General features: G+C 39.7%; 1 protein-coding gene across 5 annotated transcripts in view; it reads left to right on the forward strand.

Moving 5' to 3' along the window:
• Positions 1–20,527, forward strand: part of LOC123980427 — a 76,791-nt gene that overhangs the window by 3,928 nt on the left and 52,336 nt on the right. For 2 of the 5 annotated variants that reach the window (XM_046064807.1, XM_046064808.1), the window contains exons 2-19: positions 1,156–2,717; positions 7,156–7,217; positions 7,584–7,622; positions 7,870–8,064; positions 8,570–9,123; positions 9,749–9,945; positions 11,352–11,389; positions 11,798–12,207; positions 12,564–12,730; positions 12,966–13,100; positions 13,720–13,801; positions 14,310–14,509; positions 14,717–14,851; positions 16,613–16,711; positions 16,842–16,879; positions 17,426–17,595; positions 19,243–19,425; positions 19,520–19,554. In XM_046064807.1, coding sequence (XP_045920763.1) covers positions 1,437–2,717; positions 7,156–7,217; positions 7,584–7,622; positions 7,870–8,064; positions 8,570–9,123; positions 9,749–9,945; positions 11,352–11,389; positions 11,798–12,207; positions 12,564–12,730; positions 12,966–13,100; positions 13,720–13,801; positions 14,310–14,509; positions 14,717–14,851; positions 16,613–16,711; positions 16,842–16,879; positions 17,426–17,595; positions 19,243–19,425; positions 19,520–19,554 — 4,020 coding nt within the window. In that variant the 5' untranslated portion in view covers positions 1,156–1,436. The remainder of the gene's footprint in view (positions 1–1,155; positions 2,718–7,155; positions 7,218–7,583; positions 7,623–7,869; positions 8,065–8,569; positions 9,124–9,748; positions 9,946–11,351; positions 11,390–11,797; positions 12,208–12,563; positions 12,731–12,965; positions 13,101–13,719; positions 13,802–14,309; positions 14,510–14,716; positions 14,852–16,612; positions 16,712–16,841; positions 16,880–17,425; positions 17,596–19,242; positions 19,426–19,519; positions 19,555–20,527) is intronic. The other 3 variants (XM_046064810.1, XM_046064809.1, XM_046064811.1) reach the window with 3 other exon arrangements.

Below are 20,527 nucleotides of genomic sequence, written 5' to 3' on the forward strand. Positions count from 1 at the left end.
CTGCAATATTTTCAGCCTGAGCCCGGGACAGACACCAATATCACTTTAACCTCTCTCTCTGACACATGCTCTCTGATGCATACTCTCTCTGATGTGTGCGCTCTCTGATACACACAAACACACATGGTACTAAGAGGTAAACTAATTAAAGGCCTCAAACATAACTGTCAATGCCACCGACAATCACACTGCGCGTATATAGGCTCAATGAAAGTAGTTTGATCCAAGCCTGAAAAAAACATAAAAAAAAAACAAAGGTCTGAGCCCTGGCTGTCAGTGTGTCAGGCCCTATAGGGACCCGACGGGCTTACAGAACTGTAATTGTTTTGAGGCAATTACATTGTAAATATTTGAATGACAGTGATTCAGTCTAATTCTATTTGATTACACTATCTAAGCTCCAGTAAACTGTGATTTAGAACCACATTGGATCTTCAATCTTATTTGAACTGTTATTCACTACTAGCATTCAGCAATAAGTTTTCATGAGCGTCTGAATCTTCCATTATGATCTATTGTGATGTTATGAAATGGAAATGGCAGTTTTTTAACCTGCAGTGTGAAACATTTGTCTGCCATACTGAGGTGCTGCTGTAGTTACAGATGTTTGCTCCCACCTTCAGCTCTGGCAAACCAATCATTGCTGGGTGGTAAAACACATCACTACCGGCTCAGCAGCACAAAAATGCCGCCACAGACACCAGATTTAAAAATTCTGGTAGACTGCGAATACAGAGAGATTTACCTTGCGGTGATAGGTTTAATCAGAATTGTGTGAGCTTGTTTGGCAAAGGCTTGAATGTAACGGATGTTCATTTACATGCAAAAGTCCTTTTTTTTCTTTTTATTTTGCAAGGTGCTTTGTCTGACTGTTGTTACCTCATTTTTTTCCCATCAGCGATGAGCATGGAAAGGAAATATGTAACTTTGTGTCTGTTGTGGGTTTTTCCTGTTAACCGTAACTGTGCTTAGTAGATTTTTCCTCCTCTCTTCTTTCTTGCCAATGAAGACCAGAAAGTGAAATGGACGGAATGAATGTGTATCCAACATTAAGCACCAGAGTGGACAACTCAATACAAGACCTTCCAGATGATTGATTTTCCAGTCCCATTTTATAACCTTCCTTCCTTTGTTTTTGTTTTTTTTACTTTTCAGCTTTGCATTGTCATCGGAGCATTGTGCTCCTTCTCCTGCTCCAGGGCCCCTAACGAGCCCTCTACTTAGAGGACTCCCAGGGAGCTCACTCCTGATTGGCCAGCAGAGTGTCTCCTTGTGGCTGGCTCAACTAAAAGCTTAAAACCCAGCTAGCACAGAGCGCACAAACAACGCTGTCAGTATTAGCAGCCAAGCCCCAACCTGGACAGCCAACTCCAACACACCTGCTGCCTACACCCCTCCCTGACTGCCCCAGCCATCAATGTCCTTAATCTAACACTATGTCCCATCCCCTGGATAACCCATATGCCTCTGGGAACCAAAGTTCAACCCAGGGACACAATATGCAGTCCATTCCAGTGTTGGGTGATTATGACTGTGCAGAGCCAGACAAACTTACAGAGTCTAGTCGACCCAAGCACACTTCTGAATCAGCTGCTAACATCCTTCTACGCTATGGACTTGAAAAAGAGGACTTGGACCATCTCATGTTTTACCCTGAAGACCAGCTCACTCCTGATAACCTGCCGTTCATATTGCGGCAAATCCGCATTCAGAAGGCCAAGAGTGCTACATCAGCAGTTCAGTCAGTACCCTTTCCCGAACCCCAACCCACCAGAAGTGTGAGTGAAATGGACAGTCACAGTTTGAGTAGTTCTAGAGGGGCAGGGATGAGCCAGGAGCAAATGTCAACGACTGCTCTCCAGCCGAGTAAAGTGACTGAATATGGACCTACTGGCAAATATGGAGGGGTTGGGGATGAGATTGGAAGGACCGGTGACAGTAGAGCTAACAGTGGTGGGAGTGGAAGTATCTTTAGACACAGTCAAGAACCACTGCAAAATATAACAACAGAGGTGAAAAGTACTGCTTTGGGCTCTTCATGTGAGCAGGCAAGTTCTGTTACCAGTCTCAGTTCTTCGTACAGTTCAGTACTGAGCTCTGTGGCTCCCCCAAGAAATGATCCAGACAAACAATTGCAGACCCAACCAAACCAGACCCAAACAATCCTCAGCTTTTCCTCGCTGCTAAAGAAAGACACAGACATCAGAGTTCTCAAGACTGAAGACTCCAAACCCGGTCCTTCAAACGAACCAGTGGCAGACCGCCAGTCAGTGTTGAAAACTGGCAGTGATCGCACCAGTGGAATTAAGGATCAGAGTAAAACTCAAGGTCAAGATTCAACAGTTGCTGAGGAGATGAAAAAGCAACAGACCCAGCAGACGCAGAAGCAGCCATCATTGCAGACGGGGCAGGAGATCAGGCCTCCAGTTTTTCCTGCTGCGAAATTAGTTCCCCCTGAACATCTCATCCCCAGCATCACTGATGGCTCACAGGCCATGCAATGTCCGGTGTTTATCCCTACACGTGGTCCTCCAGCTCTGCCTCAGCCAATCCCGGATCACATGACGCTGCTGACTTCCAACAGACAGCCTCCACTAAAGGTGGCAGTCTCCAAGGCTCTGCCATCGCTGGCCATGATACATGACTATGTGGCGGTCTGGCCGAAAATCTTTCCACATACCTGTTCTCTGTGTAACAAAGACTTTCATCATATGAAGGTAAGTGAAAGATGCACTTTGTTCTCTCTGCCTTTAGGGAAATGTGGGTTGTTTATTTCAAGATCTAAAATTGTTGTTCTTTTTGATTATAAAATAATTTAAAAAACAGATATTCACTTCATTTTATTTTGTGGAGAAGTTCATAAGGTTTAAGGGAAATACATTTCAGCCTATTTGAAAGGACTTATGTAAAATAGTCTTTAAATTTAAATGGATCAGTAATTACTATGAAATGTTAGTAAGAAGTCTGCCACCACATATAAGCTATGCACAATTTTGCAAAAACAAGCTTGGATTGCAAACTTTGGGAGAGATTGTTTAACACTGTTGATTGATTTTGATGTACTCAAAATTATTAGTTAAATAAGGACGCCAGTCACAGTTGTTTATCTGTAATTAAGAAAAGATCACAGTGTATCAGTGTGTCATTGGTGTTCAACAGCCAGCACCCACCTGCATTATTGCAGAATCCGCAGTTGCATAGGGCCCTGTGAATGCTTATCCATAAAGGGGCTGTATCTAATTTTTACTGAAATTAATTTACATTTTTATTGCTCATTTGTGAATAGGTTGTAACTTCAAATAAAAATGAACAAGTTGCCAGCTTTCTTCCGATGTGAAGAAATCGGGTTGGTGAACAAAATCCATTAGTTAGGCTGTGACGTTCTTGCACGCTCCCAAGCCTCTTGCTTACAGATTTGGTACTATATACAAAACAACACCACAGCTAATGAAAGGGAGTCTGTTAACACAGACGATGATGTCAGTCTCCCAGCACAACACACAAACTCCTCCAGGAGCTGGAGCCCATCAGGCCAAACGATAATCAGATCGATGTCGGGCAAAAACATGGTCAATATCGGAAATGCATTTGAGTCATAGAGAGACCTCCGTTTTTTTTTTGGACATTAAAACCGACCCAGATTTGTCTTTCATCCTGTTGGACAGGGAAACTAACATTGCTGCAAAGCACGTGAAATATATTGTGATTTTGTATATTTGTTGGTTCAAGTTAGATTACGTCGACCTATTGCTAACGTTATCCGTTGCAAAATACTATAATTATATCTCTTTCCACATTACTGCACGGACGTAATCCATATTATTATCCTGTGTACCACTGGTATTATGTCAAAGTGTTGATTTTAGCCTGCAAGGAATTATGTAACGGTACAACACAAATATGGAGCGATCTGTTTATACCAGTAGTGATGCAATGAAGGGGCAGCCAGCTAGATTATTATGGATCAGTTGTTGTTTGCTTCATAACGTTCAATCAGAGGTATTGTTATTTTACTGGTACTCAGGTACACAGCTTCTTCACCAGTCTGAGTTGACATAATTTCATGAACGCACATAATATACAGTAATGCAACATAACGGTGCAGGACAACAACACAGTGGAAGACCCAATCAGTAAGTTATAGTTATGTTACTTAAAACAGTTTAACTGTTATTATAATAATAATATAAGCACCTTTCAGAACACTCAAGGTCACCTCACAAGACAAAATAAAACAACAGTATAGGAATAAATCAATAAAATTAACAGCAATTACAGTGCATAAAATCAGGGAACATTAACAATTGGAAACAAAAGATTGCTGTCACCATATGAACAGTGATCATGCTGGATATGCCAATTTCAAAAGATGTGTTTTCAGGCGGGATTCAAAGATGAAAAGTGAGTCAATGTTACGGATATCTGGTGGAAGAGAGTTCCAGAGATGAGGGGCAGAGCAGCTGTAAGGCTCTAAACCCCATGGTGTTCAAACGAGCAGGAGGTGTAGTGAGGTGAATAAAAGACGACCTAAGAGTACGGGTGGGAGTGTTGATATGAAGAAGGTCAGTGAGATACAGATGAGCGAGGTTGTGAATGACCTTGAAGGCGAGGAGCTGAGTCTTGAAATCTATGTGGTGTTCAACTGGGAGCCAATGAAGCTGCTGAAGGACAGGAGTGATATGATTAATAGAAGGGGTTGTGGTGATGATACGGGCAGCAGAGTTCTGAACCACAAGAAAATTACAATAATCAATGCGGGATGTAACCAGTGTGTGAACGGGAATGGCTGTACTAGTAGATGAGCGAGACGGTCGGAGGAGATTAATGTTACGTAAATGGAAGTTACAATGAAGTGCATGGAAAAGTTCCACGTCAGGCTGATAAAAATGTTACTGTAACATTGCAGTGCTCGCTTATTAGTATGAGCATGTTTCTGGGACCCAGAATGGAGGGGCCCCTCCTCAATGGATAATTCACGTCAAGCAAATCAGCATGCAGCCATACCAAAGTGTACCCTGCTTCTGCTGAATGACCGAATCTAAGCAGATTTGGGCTTGGCTAGTACCTGGATGGAGACCTCCTGGGAAAACTAAGCTACTGGAAGAGGTATTGGTGGACTAGTAGGGGTCAGTCCTTCTCTGATCCTAGTAAGATCCCAGCAGTGCAGTGATGGGGACACTGCGCTGTAGGAGATGCAATGTTAAACAGAGGTCCTGACTCAGTGAGGTCATTAAAGATCCCATGACAGAGGGGTCATGGCAAAATTCCCAACCTAGCTTTCTCCATCTGGATAGCCAATCATCCCCCAGAGTAATTGGCTCAATGTTTCCCTCCCTCTCCAGCTCAAGCTGATGGTGAGAGTTCCGGCGCAAAATGGCTGCAGTATTATAATAATGCCATATACAGAATAACATTCAGATTATTGCAAAAATGATCCAATTGTCAGTCTGCTGCTGAGTGTTTGCTGGGGGGTTTTCTACCAGCATGTGTTGAGTCAGGACAGAACAGACCCAAACGCAACACTCAGGATTAAACAGGTTTTATTAAAGGGACAATGGGCTGAGGGAGTGGAGGTAAAGGGGAGGTGGACGCCAGGGAACATGGGAACGGAGGACCAAGGAGTAGAGGAGGCCCGGGAGAACTGCCGGAGGAACGGGAGGAGTGTGGTGGCAGGCAGACTGGCGAGGAGTGAGGAGGGAGCCGAGCGAACACCGTGGAAGACGCCCGAGGGGAGAGGGTAGGTAGGCGAGCCCAGCTGACACAACAGTGTATGGAGGTGAGTGAACCTGGGGAAAAGGCAGATAGACAGGGTTAATCACAGGGAAACAGAGAACTGGGAAACCGATTTTGCAGGATTCTAAAAAGCTAGAGTAACAGCGGCACCAGGTCAGGAGCAGCGACGATCAAGCGGAGATGGCGTGGAGAACCGGGGTTGAAATACTGGTAGAGATGGAGTTGATTGCTGGCAGGTTCGGCAGGCAGAGGAGGCTGCTGATGAGGTGCAGGTGTGGATCGTCAGCTGGGCTCAGGAGCAGAGAGAGAGAGGGAGAGCACATACAGGGGAAAACAGAATGGTAGGAAAGAAAAAAAATAAATAAGGAGAAATAAACAGGACAATCATTGTCAGCCGGGCTGCCACCACAACAAACATGCCTGTCATCAAGAGCTGTTAGCACCTTTATTTTTCATTGATAGTTTAGAAACCTTGACCTTGAGGATGTTGCTGAGATTTCTGATCTAAGGTCTGAGAGTGTAATTGTTAATTAACATATATTGAATGAAGGCATGTTTACTACCAGTGGCTAGTGCATCAGAGAATGATTGATGGCTGTTTTCCTTTTGTCTCTGTTTTTTTGGCTTTTGTCCCACAGTGTATATTCAGTTTTGATTTTTTTTTAAACAAGTCAGTGTATCTTTTTTCACATTATTGGAGCTTTTATCAAAGCATTTTGTTGCACTTAAATTCATTTTATATGTAACAGTAGTATATCACTTTTTTTGTAATATTATTATGGAGCCAAGATCCCCTTTTGTGTAATTTTAGGTATTTTTGTTTCCCAAAAAGGAATTCCAGTTACTACAATTCTAGGAACCCAAAGCCACCAGCAACAATCATACTCATGAACCACGCAATCATCAGAGACAAACACCTGATTTAACATTTTTTCGAATTTAAAAAAAGACCAGTCTCCTCCTCTCCTCAATTTCCACATCTTCCTGCCTCTACTCCACAGAGTATGTGTTTTTGTCCTGATCCATACTTAACAGCATCCTCTGCTGAGATTACCTTCATCAAACCTCTGGAAACTGTACAACGCACATAAAACTTAAAACCCAGCACTATTAAGAAACAGAGAAGAACTCCACTATTTGTTATAGTTCATGAAAAAGACTTGTTGCCACTGAAATTAAGTTTACTATAAAGTCAAACACATTTACTTCAGTTAATGTCTCAGCTCCTCAGTTGTTTTTAGATGAAGATTTAAAAACATTTTGCCTTTGTTGACCCAAGCTGTGACTTGTACAAGAGCAGAGAAGTTGAATTGGACACTTAGACTGCTGTAATGTTGAATAAAATTTGTGCTGTTAGACACAAAATGGCAGTTGAGTTGTGATAATAATCATATCTGAATGCTGTGTGTCTGTTCTGACTAGGATTGGCTCTCCCACCAGAGCACCAGCCTTCACCTTGAGAACTGCAAACTCCTGCGAAAACAGTCAGTGTTTATATTTAAAATAAAGTTATTGTTAATTTGAGCACTTTTTCTGAATGCTTGTGATGAATATCCATCAGGGATGCACCAAAACACTAGACAAAAAAAGAGCCCGAATTGCTCCTTGCTAAGGGTTCATGCACTCATTAAGATTGTGTTCTGTGAGGTACCTCGTGTGGTTGTTTTATAGTTCATCATTAGAATCAGAATTCATTAATATATATGACTTACCAGAAAAAAGCATTACCCAAGTACAACTGCTTTATGACCAACCACATCAATGCAGAATCCATGGTCTTTTCAAAATGAGGCCTCGTTGCTGTTTCAAAGGGGTTTATGTGTGTTTGAATTGGTTTTTTTTCCACACAGATACCCAGATTGGAATGGTGGGATAGCACTCGGGCCAAGGTGAATTTCTTTAACTGGGCAGGCACTGTGCAATTTCATTGGTCTTGCATGTTGTGTTAACTCACAATTGGTCTGAGGTGTTCAATTTGGTACTGTAGCAGACTAAAATGTGTCCGAATCCGAACAGTGTCTGCCTGGCTGTAGTTTTCAGACACATAGCATATACACCACTCATGAACCATTCATTTTTACACATTTTGCTTTCCCATCATTCACCAATGCTTTTCTGGTCCATTGTTCTCTTCAGGACTGCAGGTAAGGATGTCAAGCTCTCAGCATCAACTTCTGCAAAGACTTCCCAACATCGTCTACATAAAACAAGGCATGGAAGCAGCTCACGTTCCTGTTCGTCCAGCCCCCGTCGCCCCCATGGCTCAGAGGTTAGAAGGGAGAAATGCAGCAGCCGATCACGATCGTCGCACAGCTCCAGATCCAATCGCAGGTCTGTCAGACAAATACTGATATGCACAATAACATGGATGAAATAATGGATAATGGATGAACAGATTCCTTTCACCACCAGATTGTGAAATTACCAAATATGTTCCTTCGGACCATTAAAAGAATTATAAGCATCAACATTTATTTTAGCCTCTTTGTTTGATTGCCATTTTATGCATTATGTTTTTGAGTCGTCTGTCTATCTTTCCATCCGTACATCCCATTTTTGTGAACTTGACATCTCAGGAAAACCTTAATGGAATTTCTGAAATTGGGGACAAATGTCCGCTTGGTTCAAAGTTTGGTTGTCAAGATCACTGTGACCTCAGTTACTGAAGAACTGATGACCATATTTCACAGTTGGTTGGACACTGAATAGCCTGTGTATGGATGTAAACTGCAACTTGGCTGGTTGGTGAAGGCATACAAGCACAGGGCGGTAATTCTAGTTTAAATTCTCATTAGATTAATTGAGATATAAATGATTTAATCTGTACTTTCATCAGGTCCCGGTCTCGTTCTCACTCTCCATGCTATGACCGGCAAACCTCTTCCTGCTATCGGTCATGTTTAGGGAGCCCTGAGAGACAATTGTTGCCAAGGAGGAGAGACAAGAAATGGTCCACACCAAGGAAGAATGACGAGCAACGATCCTCTCCAAGTAAGAGCTGTGAGAGACATTCTCCACCAAGGAGGAGAGACGAGAGACGATCACCACCAAGGAGGAGTGAGGAGAGACAGTCGGCATCAAGTACGAGTGATGAGAAACAATTGCCGCCAAGGAGGAGTGACAAGAAATGTTCACCAAGGAGAAATGATGAGAGACAATCTTCTTCCAGGAAAAGCAAAGAGAGACAATTTACGCCAAGGAAGAGTGAGAAGAGATGGTCGCCACCAAGGAGGAGCAACAACAGATGGTTCCTGCCAAGGAGAAGTGACAATAGACGATGGCCACAAAGGAGGAGCCGTGAGAGGCGATCGTCCACAGAAGAATCATCCCCTAAACGAAAGAAGTCGAGCAGTGCAGAGAGACTGGCTAAGAAACTACTGGAAACATCAGGTTTGAGAAATTGCAAACATTTTAAGGCCTCTGAGAGTTCAGTAAAGACCATGTTTAAAGAAATCAGGAAATGTTCACATTTGAGAAAATGTAAGCAGAGAATTTTTGAATTTTCTCATTTGTCTCATTAATTTGCAATTAATTTTCTGATGTTTGACTAAAGGATAAATCAATATTTGCCAAAATTGTTTGGCAACATAAAGTTTAATAAATTCAAGTTTTAAGTTAAATAATTTGAACATACTGTACATGTAGATAAAGAAGCACAAATAAAAGGAAATACTTAATGTAAAGAGATGCAAAATCAAATTTTTTAAAAACATTTACCTTAATTAACCTTAGTAAAATTAATAATCAGTCATCTTTACCATGTGTGGCTGTAAAGGGATGTGCATCGTGTGTGGTCAAATCTGTCTGTGCTTCCGGGTATCATCTGAGGAGCCAAAGATTGTTTCCTATTCATGCTGAGATCTCTAATTGGCTTGTACAGATGGTAACGGGTTATGATGTAACAATCAAAAAAGGTATTATCGATTAGGATAAAATGATAATTAACTCTACATTTCTACAATAGAGACTCTGTATGCTGCAAAAAAATTACACTTTGTTGGTCTTCATCCTCTAGCTGTCCAGTCTCTGTCAAACCAGTCTGACCTGGAGGCCGTAGTTAAAGCTCTGGCTCCTGCTTTACTGGCCGAGCTAGGCAAGATGAAGTCCTCCTCTTCCTCCTTCTCTACAGCAAAGGGGGAGTCATCTACAGATCCCTCTAAAGCAACGCCCAGCCTGCAGAAGAGCGTACCAAGTTCTGCTACAAAGACAAAGGTTGGTCTACATGTATACCAGGAGAATTTAACACTTTGATCAAAGACTAAATTGAAAATACTTCTGCATAGGAAGCAGAAAATCATGTCTGAAAAGACAGATGACATTAAGGTTAGATTGGATAGTTTAACACAGATGCATTTTGTCACAAAGCCGCAACAGCTGGTAACCATGGCTTCGGTTCAGCTGTACATGTTTGATCCAGACATACAAGCAGAACAACACGAACCAGCTTCGCAACCTAGACAGGAGCAAAAGGTTTCAGAGCTTTAAGTTATTTATTAGTAACACATTTATCTTTCATTTGTAACGTTTTAACTGTGCACTGTCACTTTAGCACAGTAACAACTTAATGTCCATTGACGTTTGGTACGGACGATGGGGGTGAAGGGAGGCAGTGGGCAGACGTCTTGTCACTGCATGTGTTGCAGTTCAGTGTGTTTTTTTGTTATGGCAATTTATATCTTATAGCATTATTGTATGTTTCTTATACTGTTTGATGTCATTCATGGATCAAGATCATTATGTACTTTAGCACTTTGCACTGTCAGCACTGTCAGCTCCACTACTGCTCTTTTGGGTGCACTTTTCTGCTGGTTTATTTTCATACATGCTAATGACCCATTGCCCCTATCTGGCCTAATAGGTGTCAGATAAAGTTCCTGTTTTCTAACTTTTTGTTTTTGTAACTGTCACTCAATCATTTGCACAGCAGCAGATGCTAAAAACAACTTCACTCCACAGCTCTATAAAACACACACACCCACACTTTCCACCCCTTTGTACTCTCCTACGGACTGCTCTGTACTCTGTATGATTTGTACCTCTGAGGCCTTAGAATAAATATGACAAAGACAACTCTGTGTTCAGGACCAACTTTACTTCACATTTCCAGAACGGTTAATTTCCATTACATTTTCCACCAGTGTTTTTGTGGGCGTGCAACACTAGCCACTATACGAGCATTATGGCGCGTTTTACAAAGTAAAAGCTGGACAACAATCAAGCTGTTTTCAGGCAGTTCAGAGCAGTGTTTTCTGTGGGAGATGGGAACTCCCTTTGGGTTGGCTTTTTTCACTTTGCAAACCTATTACATGCACAAAACAATATATATAACTCAATAAAGGAAAAATAATTGCCAAAAAGCATAATATGACCTCTTTAACGTGTGCATAAATGCAACAGTTCCTCTCGGTCAGTCTAAAGAAAATAAACTCCAGATGCAAACAAATTAAAGAGAGTAAATAGCCTGGATGTGAAAGGAATAAGAAGCACTGTTGTCAGAGAACGGGTATTTTTTCTTTCTTTTTCTGTCTTTCTCTCTTGTCCCTGGTAAATGTACATATTAACACCACATGTCTGTTATCAGATTAATCTGAAATAAGAAATCTCAATTTGTTTTACAGGAAACTGATTCTAAGGAGCAAAAGCAGCCTCCTCAGAAGTAAGATGTCTTTCACACAGATATCTTTTTTAACAGTGATAGAAGCTGGAGGGGTTTTTCTTGTTTTTGTCAATATAGTGCTATAAATATTTAGTTGGTGCTTAAAAGCCCAGTATGTAATATTTTGGAGGATCATTTGACAGAAATGCAATTTAATTTACATAACTATGTTTTCAGTGGTGTATAAATACCTTACGTAATGAACAGTTATGTTTTTATTAACTAAGTATGCGCCATTTCTACATACACCACATGCTAAAACATGGAATAAAACTCATCCCAGGAATTCAACCTGTAGGATAGTACTTCTTATAGTGAGAACATATAAAAACGTTCAAACCATGAACTTGACTTCACATTGCTCCATATTCCGCTGCTTAACCCTTGGAACTCTTATTTTGTTAACAGAAAACCTGCCACATCCGGTGATGCCACACCTCAAACCGCTACATCCACAACCACCTCTAGAAAGGTTGTTCTCAAAAAAGCTGCAAGAGGCAAACTTGCCTCTCAGAAGATTGCAGCTAAAGCGTCAGTTAAAGGCACGGCTTTCATTAAATCAGTAGTCTGTGTTTCTAAAGCCAAAAACATCATAACCAAGCAGATGGCTAAAACGGCAAAAACGGGAAAGTGTCCTGTGAAGGGAGCTGTGAAAAAGACTGTGGTAAAGCATATTAGTTCCAAGTCCACTGCTCAAGGAAAGATGACCAAGACAGAGTCTTCGCAAATGCAACCGCAGGCTGCAGGACGCCCAGCTGAAGCTGCTGTGGAGGCAAAGCTGCCAGGTGGAGGGTTGGAGATAAAGACAGTGCAAAAAAGTATGTTGGAGACCCTTTTTTGTTTGTAGAATTTTTTTAGGATTGTTTAAGGATTATGCTGGCAATATCCTATATAAATATATAAAATGTTTTAATTAAAGCTAAATCACTTCCTAAAATATTTGTAGTAGTAAAAAATATTACTCAAACAGAAGGAAATGGTATTTTTTTTTACTGCACATCTCAGTTACTTAGGTTTTCATCAGCTTATGATTTAACAATCAAGAAAGCTGATATCACTATAACATTATAATTAACTCAACATTTTTTACAATACCAACTCTGTATGAGACTTTGCAAACACCAGGATGCAGCAATTTGTCTGACACTTTGTGTGTTGGTCTTCATCCCTCTAGCTTTCCAGTCTCTGTCAAAACAGTCTGCTCCTGATTTACGGGATGAGCTAGACAAGATGAGATTCTCCTCTTCCTCCTCTACAGCAAAGGAGGAGTCATCTGTAGATCCCTCTAAAGCAACACCCAGCCTGCAGAAGAGCGTACCAAGTTCTACCACAACGACAAAGGTTTGTGTGTGTGTGTTCCCTGGAAAATAATATATGGAAAAGAGTTTAAAGACTAAACTGGAAATTAAACTTTATTTCTGCATACGAAGCAGAAAAACGTGTCTGAAACTAGAGGTGACCATTAAGGTTTCACTGGACAGTTTAAACACAGATGCATTTTGTCTTTCATCTGTTAATGATGACCAACACTACATTTGTCTCATAAGTTGTTGTTTTTTTCGCTCTCTTTGTTCAGTCTGGTAAATCTTCACTTCCAACCACAGTGAGAATCGAAGGGATTAGTAGTTGTGTCCCACGCAATGATGTGATTGTTTCTTTGGAGCACTTTGGAAAAACTAAGTCAATTGTACTGTTTGAGTCACAACGGGAGGTATGTATAGAGAGAGTGAAGACCTGCTATCCAGGCCTATATTTGCTAATGTTAAATAAATATAGCTTTCCCTTGACCATGTTTTGATTTTGTTTTGTTATTTGGTATGATACTTTTATCCAAAGTATTTCTGTTAGATAACCAAGCGAATCAAACCCCTAAACCTTCAATCCTGGAAGTCTGTATCCAGGCCTAGAGATGTGTTTGTGTTGACCACTGTGTGTTATTGGTTAAAACAAACATAATTCACCCAAACTCACCAAAGTCTCTACAGTTCACTATTAAACAGTTTATATTAAATTGAATTAAAAAATATTCTCCTAGACCCTTTAAATATATAAAGCTGCAACTGACAGTTATCAATTAATCTGCTAATTTTATAATTATTGTAAATATTTGCTCTGTAAAACGTTAGAAATAAGTGAAAATGGCCATCACAATTTGTCAGAGAGTAAGGCGACGTCATCATGTCAAATTTTGTTCAGCTAATTATCCAAAACTTAGAGACATTCAATTAATTATTGTAGAAAACCAGCAAATATTCACATTTGAGAAGCTGGAACCACTGAACGTGTGCCATTTTTGTTCAAATGATATCAGTATTGTTGCTGTGCAAAAGCAGGCTACAGGACAGCCAACTGAAGCTGCTGAGGAAGCAGTGCTGCCAGGTGGAGGGGTGGAGACAAAAACAGTTCAAAAAGGTACTTTGTAGACCTTTTGCCATGAATGTATGGTGAAGTATGTTAAAATGTTGTGTTTGTAGAAAATGTTTTTGGTTAGCAATATTCTATATTTTTGTTATTGTCAACAGCTCCCATGAATAGACCAAAACAACTATGTGTTAGTCTGTCCCTCCATGCTTTCTGACTTACCCAGTCTGTCTGTTGGTCAAAGCACCAAGTACAGTGGTTACTAATAAACATATGGTTCGCATTGATTTCTACTAAAGACGTGGCTCAGACGTGGCTGTTTAGCAAATGTTACTCAAACGGGAGGAAATGGTTGCATCTTTACTGCACTTTCCAGTTATTTAGGTTTTCCCAAAGAAAACATATATACATGATATATGATGTAACAATCAGGAAAACTGTTATCTCTATTATTTGATATTTAACTCAACATTTCTTGCAGTATCAACTCTGTATGAAACTTTGCAAACACCAGAATGCTTTTGTGTGACACTTTGTGTGTTGGTCTTCATCCCTCTAGCTGTCCAGTCTCTGTCAGAACAGTCTCACATGGAGGCCGTGGTTAAAGCTCTGGCTCCTGATTTACGGGATGAGCTTGACAAGATGAAATTTTCCTCTTCCTCATCCTCCTCCTATACAGCAAAGGAGGAGTCATCTGTAGATCCCCATAAAGCAACGCCCAGCCTGCAGAAGAGCGTACCAAGTTCTACCACAACAAAGGTTTGTGTGTGTGTGCCTGAAAAATTTAACTCTTTGATCAATGATTAAACAATATAAATATGAAATATACCATCATGTCTGATAGTACCGATGACATTAGGATTTGATTGGACAGTTTAAACACGGATGCATTTCTGTCTTTTGTCCGTTAATGATAACCAACACTACATTTGGTTTAAGTTTGTGTTTCCGTCTCTCTTTGTTTAGTTTGGTAAATCTTCACCTCCAACCATGGTGAGACTCAAAGAGATTTGTAGTTCTCTCTCACACAGTGATGTGATTGTTGCTGTGGAGCACTTTGGAAAAACAAAGTCGGTTTTACTTTTTCGGTCCAAACTGGAGGTATGTATAGAGAAAGCGAATAGTAGTTTTCCTTGACCATGTTTTGCTTTTGTTTTGTTGTTCGGCGAGATGCTTTTATCCATAGTATTACTGATAAATAAACAAGGGAATCAAACCCCTAAACCTTCAAGCCCATTTTTGTAATCGATTAGTCTGCTGATTTGATTATTTTTGGAATTTAACATAAAAAATATAAAATTTAACATATAAAATATAAAATTTGAGACTTTTATGTGTGACATCTTCAAATCAAATTTAGTTTAATGGTCCAAAATACAGAGGTAATCAATTAATTATCCTAGAAAAACAGCATATATTCACATTTGAGAAGCTTGTTTGCTGTTTTTGAAAAAAATGGTTTCAATATTGTTGCTGTTTAACTAATTGAGCAATTTATCATCTATCTTTAACATCTTTTTTTTACTGAGCAGTTGTATTTCACAAACATCACAACAATACAATCCGTGCTTATTTCTCAGCCTGTAGCATTGGGGTCATCCCAAAGACTTGGCAAACAGTAAGAACAAACAACAAGAATCAGCAAAATAAGATAGTATTAAGTAATTATTGTTGTATAAAATAAATAAAAATAAATAGGACAAAAAATTGGTATGGTAAAATACTGAGTTGACCAAAGATCCGCCCATCCACAAAGTCCACCGTCCATCTTTCCCTTTATCTCTCAATGTTATTTCTTCATCATTCCCCTCATATCCCCATTAGCCCTCCCTTATTCATCTCAGTCCCTTCTACCATCTTCCCCCCTGCAGCGACCTTCATTAATTTATATGTGATGCATGCTAAAATTTGGAGTGCTACATTGGATTAATGGTTGCGAGGTATGATATGAAAGGTTTCCAGGTCTTATTGAATTGTAGGAGCTTATGTGCTGGAGCACATCTTATCCTTTCCAAATGAAGGGTGTTAGTCAGGTCCTCTAGCCACATCTTAGAAGTAGGGACAGTTGCATCTTTCCATACCTTGAGAATTAATTTCTTTGCCGATATGAGGCAGAGGGAAAGAAAACGTTGGTGTTCTGTGTTTAATCTTTTGAATGTCTCAGATTTGCCAAGAGTAATAAGCAAAGGCTCTGGCTCAGTGGGTATTCATAACCTCCAACATAATGCTACATATATCTATCCAAAAAGATTGGGTCTTGGGGCAGAGAAGAAAACTATGAAGGAGGGTTGCCAATGAAATGTGACATTCGCACACAGGTGACAACTCAAGGGTAAATGCTATGCAGTTTCTCTTGGGAATAATTGTGCATAATTTATGTAATAATAATGTGTATAATTTTAAATTGCATGAGACAATGTCTTGCATTATTTGAGCAGGTATGTATGTTCTTCAACCTCTGCTCCCATAGGTCATCTGGAATTTGTTCCACAAGCTCCTTTTTCCACTTGGACTTATAAGATTCAGAGGAGGGGGACCATAATTAAAGCAGAGAATTGTATATGCGGGAAATCAACTAATTTTCATTTGGTGATCGTCTCAGACAATAATCTATAGATGATTGCGTTTCAGACTCAAAACCTTTAAATGTTTCCATATGTAATCCCTGATTTGTAGGTAGCGGAAGAAGTTGCCATTATCCAGTCCATATTTCCTCTGTAGCTGTATAAAGGAAGCAAGCTATTAATGTTTTGTGTCCAAATGTATTGAATAGATTGTCCTGAGAGTCGTAGTAATGCAAAGGTGTTTGTGTGTGTGTGTGTGTGTGTGTGTGTGTGTGTGTGTGTGTGCGTGTACATGTAGGCAATCGTGTGTTTTGAGAAAGCAGAAGACGCTAACAAATTGAAGAGCGCAAAGAGCCTCAATGTTAAAGGAACAGTAATCACTGTTGTCAGAGAAAAGGTATTACTCTTTGTCTGTCTTTCTCTGTCCCTGGTTAATGTACATGTTAACATGTGTCTGTTGTCGTGTGGTCACGCTGTCAAATATCAGATTAGTCTAAATTACCACATCATAATTTGTTTGTTTACAGGAGACTGATTCTAAGGAGCAAAGGCAGCCTGCTCAGAAGTAAGATATCTTTCACACAGACATCTCTTTTAACATCCTGTAGAAAAAGCTTATTTAACGGCGTTGCATTTAACTAGCCGTGAAGATGAACGATTTTCTGGTTTGCAATTATTTCTGGTTTTCTTTGACCATTTCACAGTGTTTTCAGTTCATGAAAGTTAAATGTAACATTTTGGACACCTAAAATGGATTGTTCAGCCTTTAGTTTAGGAGTCAACTGTTAATTTTTAATACCGATAAGTACATTTTGATTTAGGCTAAGCCTGTCTACAAGATAATGTGTCCATCCCCTGTATGTTAAATGTCTTTCATATAATTAATTTAAGAACAACTTATACTAAAACATAGAATAAAAGTCATCCCAGAAATTCAACTTTAAGGACAGTATTATCTTAAAGTGAAGGACATATAAAAACATGACTTTGACTTTACATTGCTCCATTTTCTCCTGCTTGACCCATGTAACTCCACTTCCAGTGTCTCCACACCTCAAACCACTACATCCACAACCACCACTAAAAAGGTTGTTTCCTCTGAACCTAACAGGCCTCCACTTAAAGAGCCTTTACCCTCCGGAGCCAAAGAGGCAACTACAAGCAAACTTACCAAGACAGAGGCTTCACAAATGCAACAGCAGGCTGCAAGACACCCAGCTGAAGCTGCTGTGGAGGCAAAGATGCCAGGTAGAGGGTTAGAGACAAACACAGTGCAAAAAGGTATGTTTGTTACATTTTAATGGATAGATAGTGAAGTATGTGGCGTTTGTAGAAAATGTTAAAGGATAAGGCAATATTCTATATATATTTTTTTTATTATCTTATCATGTAACAGCTCCAATGAAAAGACCAAAACCAACAATATGTTTGTCTGTCCCTCTGTGCTTTCTGACTTTACCAGCCTGTCATTTGGTCCCAAGCCCCAAATACAGTGGTTACTAATAAACATGTGGTTTGTGACTATATTTATTTATTTATTATTTTTAATTAAAGCTAAATCACAGTGACTGTGATTAATAGACATTTTGTGAGTATTTGTGGAAGGAGGACTGTGTATGTGGGACTGACTCAAAATAAACTACAGTGTGTCTCTCAGCAACAGTGCAACAGTCCGACTTATTCATGTGTTTTTAGTAGTTTTGGACAACAATGGAGCTGTGTGGCCCAGAGGAAGAAGAGATATCAGGCATTGATATACACACAATATTTAATCGTATTCAATCATTAATTGTTGCCTTTGGTCTTTTCATGGGATTGGTTAAAAAGTTAAAAACTCCAAAATGCCAACTTTCTAGCTGACCCAGTATTTTTTAAATAGGTTTATTTAGCTCATAAAGTAAAATTTTCTCATGCTGTGATGGAACACTCAAACGTTCATTTTATCTGACAAATGGAGGATATGTTCAAAGATGTGTTTTTCTTTGGACAAACCACGCTTATATAATTTTGTATAACTTGTAGGCCTATCATTACATCAACAACACATTCAATCCCACAGAACATTATTGTTAAGTAAAAAATTTCTATTAAATGTAGATCGTACTTGCATAGTTCACCTTGCCAAATATCTTTAGTTAAGAAGATATCTAAGAAATGTCTTTCAAATGTTCTTTGAAATACAGCAGGTGTAAAATTAGGGGGTTATGCCGAATTTTGCATGCCTGCTGAAAATTGCATGAAAATGCATTAAAGTTGTGCTTTTAAATGCTATACTATTCTTTGTGGGTTCATCAATAGTGATAAATGATCAGCATATACTTAATGAACGTTAAGAATTGTCAATATATTATTACACTTAGTAAAAGTACAACTTCTTGAGATTCACCAAAAATATGTGGCGTTAACTGCATTCAAACAATGTGAACAGCAAAGTGTCTGAAAAGGACTTTTTATAAGTGAATGCATAATTCGGCAAAACAGATTATGTAGGCTACCTGCAGAAATTTGCATCCACCTCGAGGTGTATGCAATTCACGGCAGGCACAACACCTGCGCTGCAAATCATCACTAGACCTCGTGGGAGCAAGGCCTGATCATTGTTGTAAGCTCACACAGTCAACCGGAGGTCGATTGTGTCTGACTTGACGGCGCTGTTTTTATTCCCGTATCTATCAAGTCGGCGAAAGTCAGCCAGTTATCTCGAACGCACCTGTTGACTCCCAGTTATACAGCGTGCTAACTTCGACAGCTGTTTTCCAAAGTTAACATAGCTCTCCTTATTAGCTAGCCTCCTTACATGCTTGCTAATAACTGTTTTGAAGATGGGTCTCATTGACAGCGTTGTGTTGGAATCCAAGTAAAGCCTATGTGTGGGAAACACTGAAGTGTTCAAAATACTTAATCTTAATTAAATTTGATATTTTGAAGATCCTGTGGCTGCAGGAAAAACACAAACGGATGCAGCTTCAGCAAAGGCTGCATCTCTAACATCTGAGCCCACAGCTGCAGCAGTAAGAGAGCAGCTACCGGCAGTATCCACGCTGTCTTCTGCAGTTACCCCTCTGACTCTTGGGGAGATGGTAGAAAAGCACCTGGATCCAAAGAGAATAAGTAAGAAATCTAAGAAAGAGGCTGAGTGTTTTTTTTTCACAAATATCTGCATGTGATCATAATTTCTCTTTTTTTCTTTGTCTCTCTTTCACAGTGTATCTCAAGTTGAACAGCTATACTTCACCAGATGTATGTTTCCTCAAATCGCTTGAATGAAGTACAAAAATATTTACACATGTAGTTTTCCTTAAAAGGAGGTTGTTCTATAGCAAGAGAACATGGCATAAGCATTTTTGGTTAAAAATACTGGAAAAGTAATAGAATTCAAATAAGTAAACCCTGTATTTGAAACTCCTTAAACAACAACCAAGTAAAACCCTTTAGCCTTTTTTAGGGCTTTTCGACAACAGACTTAAATAAGTAACAGCATTGCACAATGCAACATGAGAAGTAGATTAGTTGAGGGTATTACAAATGTTTTTGTGATTGCGAGTATAACACATTCATAAACTATAAGTGGGCTTGTTGCAACAGCACATTTTACTGCAGGAGTTTGTCTCAGACTTTGTTTCATCAGACACAGTAACCAGTGCATCATGTAGCAGACTTCGGCGACATAAAATTTTAATACAGTACAGTAATACAAATTAATGTTTCCGGGAATATTAATTTATACCTCGAAATTAGGAGCACCACCTAAAGATTTGCTTGTCCGCCCAAGGCTTTAGGTCCTTGAGTATAGCCTGAGAATTATACAGAGTTCTGGTAATTCATTAGTCGTTATTGGTTCAGGTATTCTGAAATCGTAAGGTCAATCAGTCAGTCTCAGATCTGAGCGTAAGTTCTATGTATAGGGACTCTAGATTCTGAATAACACACACACATACATCGCTGTGCTCAAGGTGAATTTATTAACTAACAAAAGAGGGTACAATAGTGGGTAAATGTGGTGATATTACAGGGATAACAGTTAATGTGACAACCAGGAGGTACTAAAACAGGTTAGCCTGTGTAAGGTTCGATTGAATTTCAGTTTATATTGTAGAGGGAGAGAATTCTACGAGTATGAGGGAACGAATGACCAAAATTGGGTTGCAGATTTAGTTTGACTAATCTAAGGGTTATTAACTGTGGATGGAGCCCATAGAACACCAACGAGTCA

Source organism: Micropterus dolomieu, linkage group LG12, assembly GCF_021292245.1.
Source record: "Micropterus dolomieu isolate WLL.071019.BEF.003 ecotype Adirondacks linkage group LG12, ASM2129224v1, whole genome shotgun sequence".
NCBI classification, from domain to species: Eukaryota; Metazoa; Chordata; class Actinopteri; order Centrarchiformes; family Centrarchidae; genus Micropterus; species Micropterus dolomieu.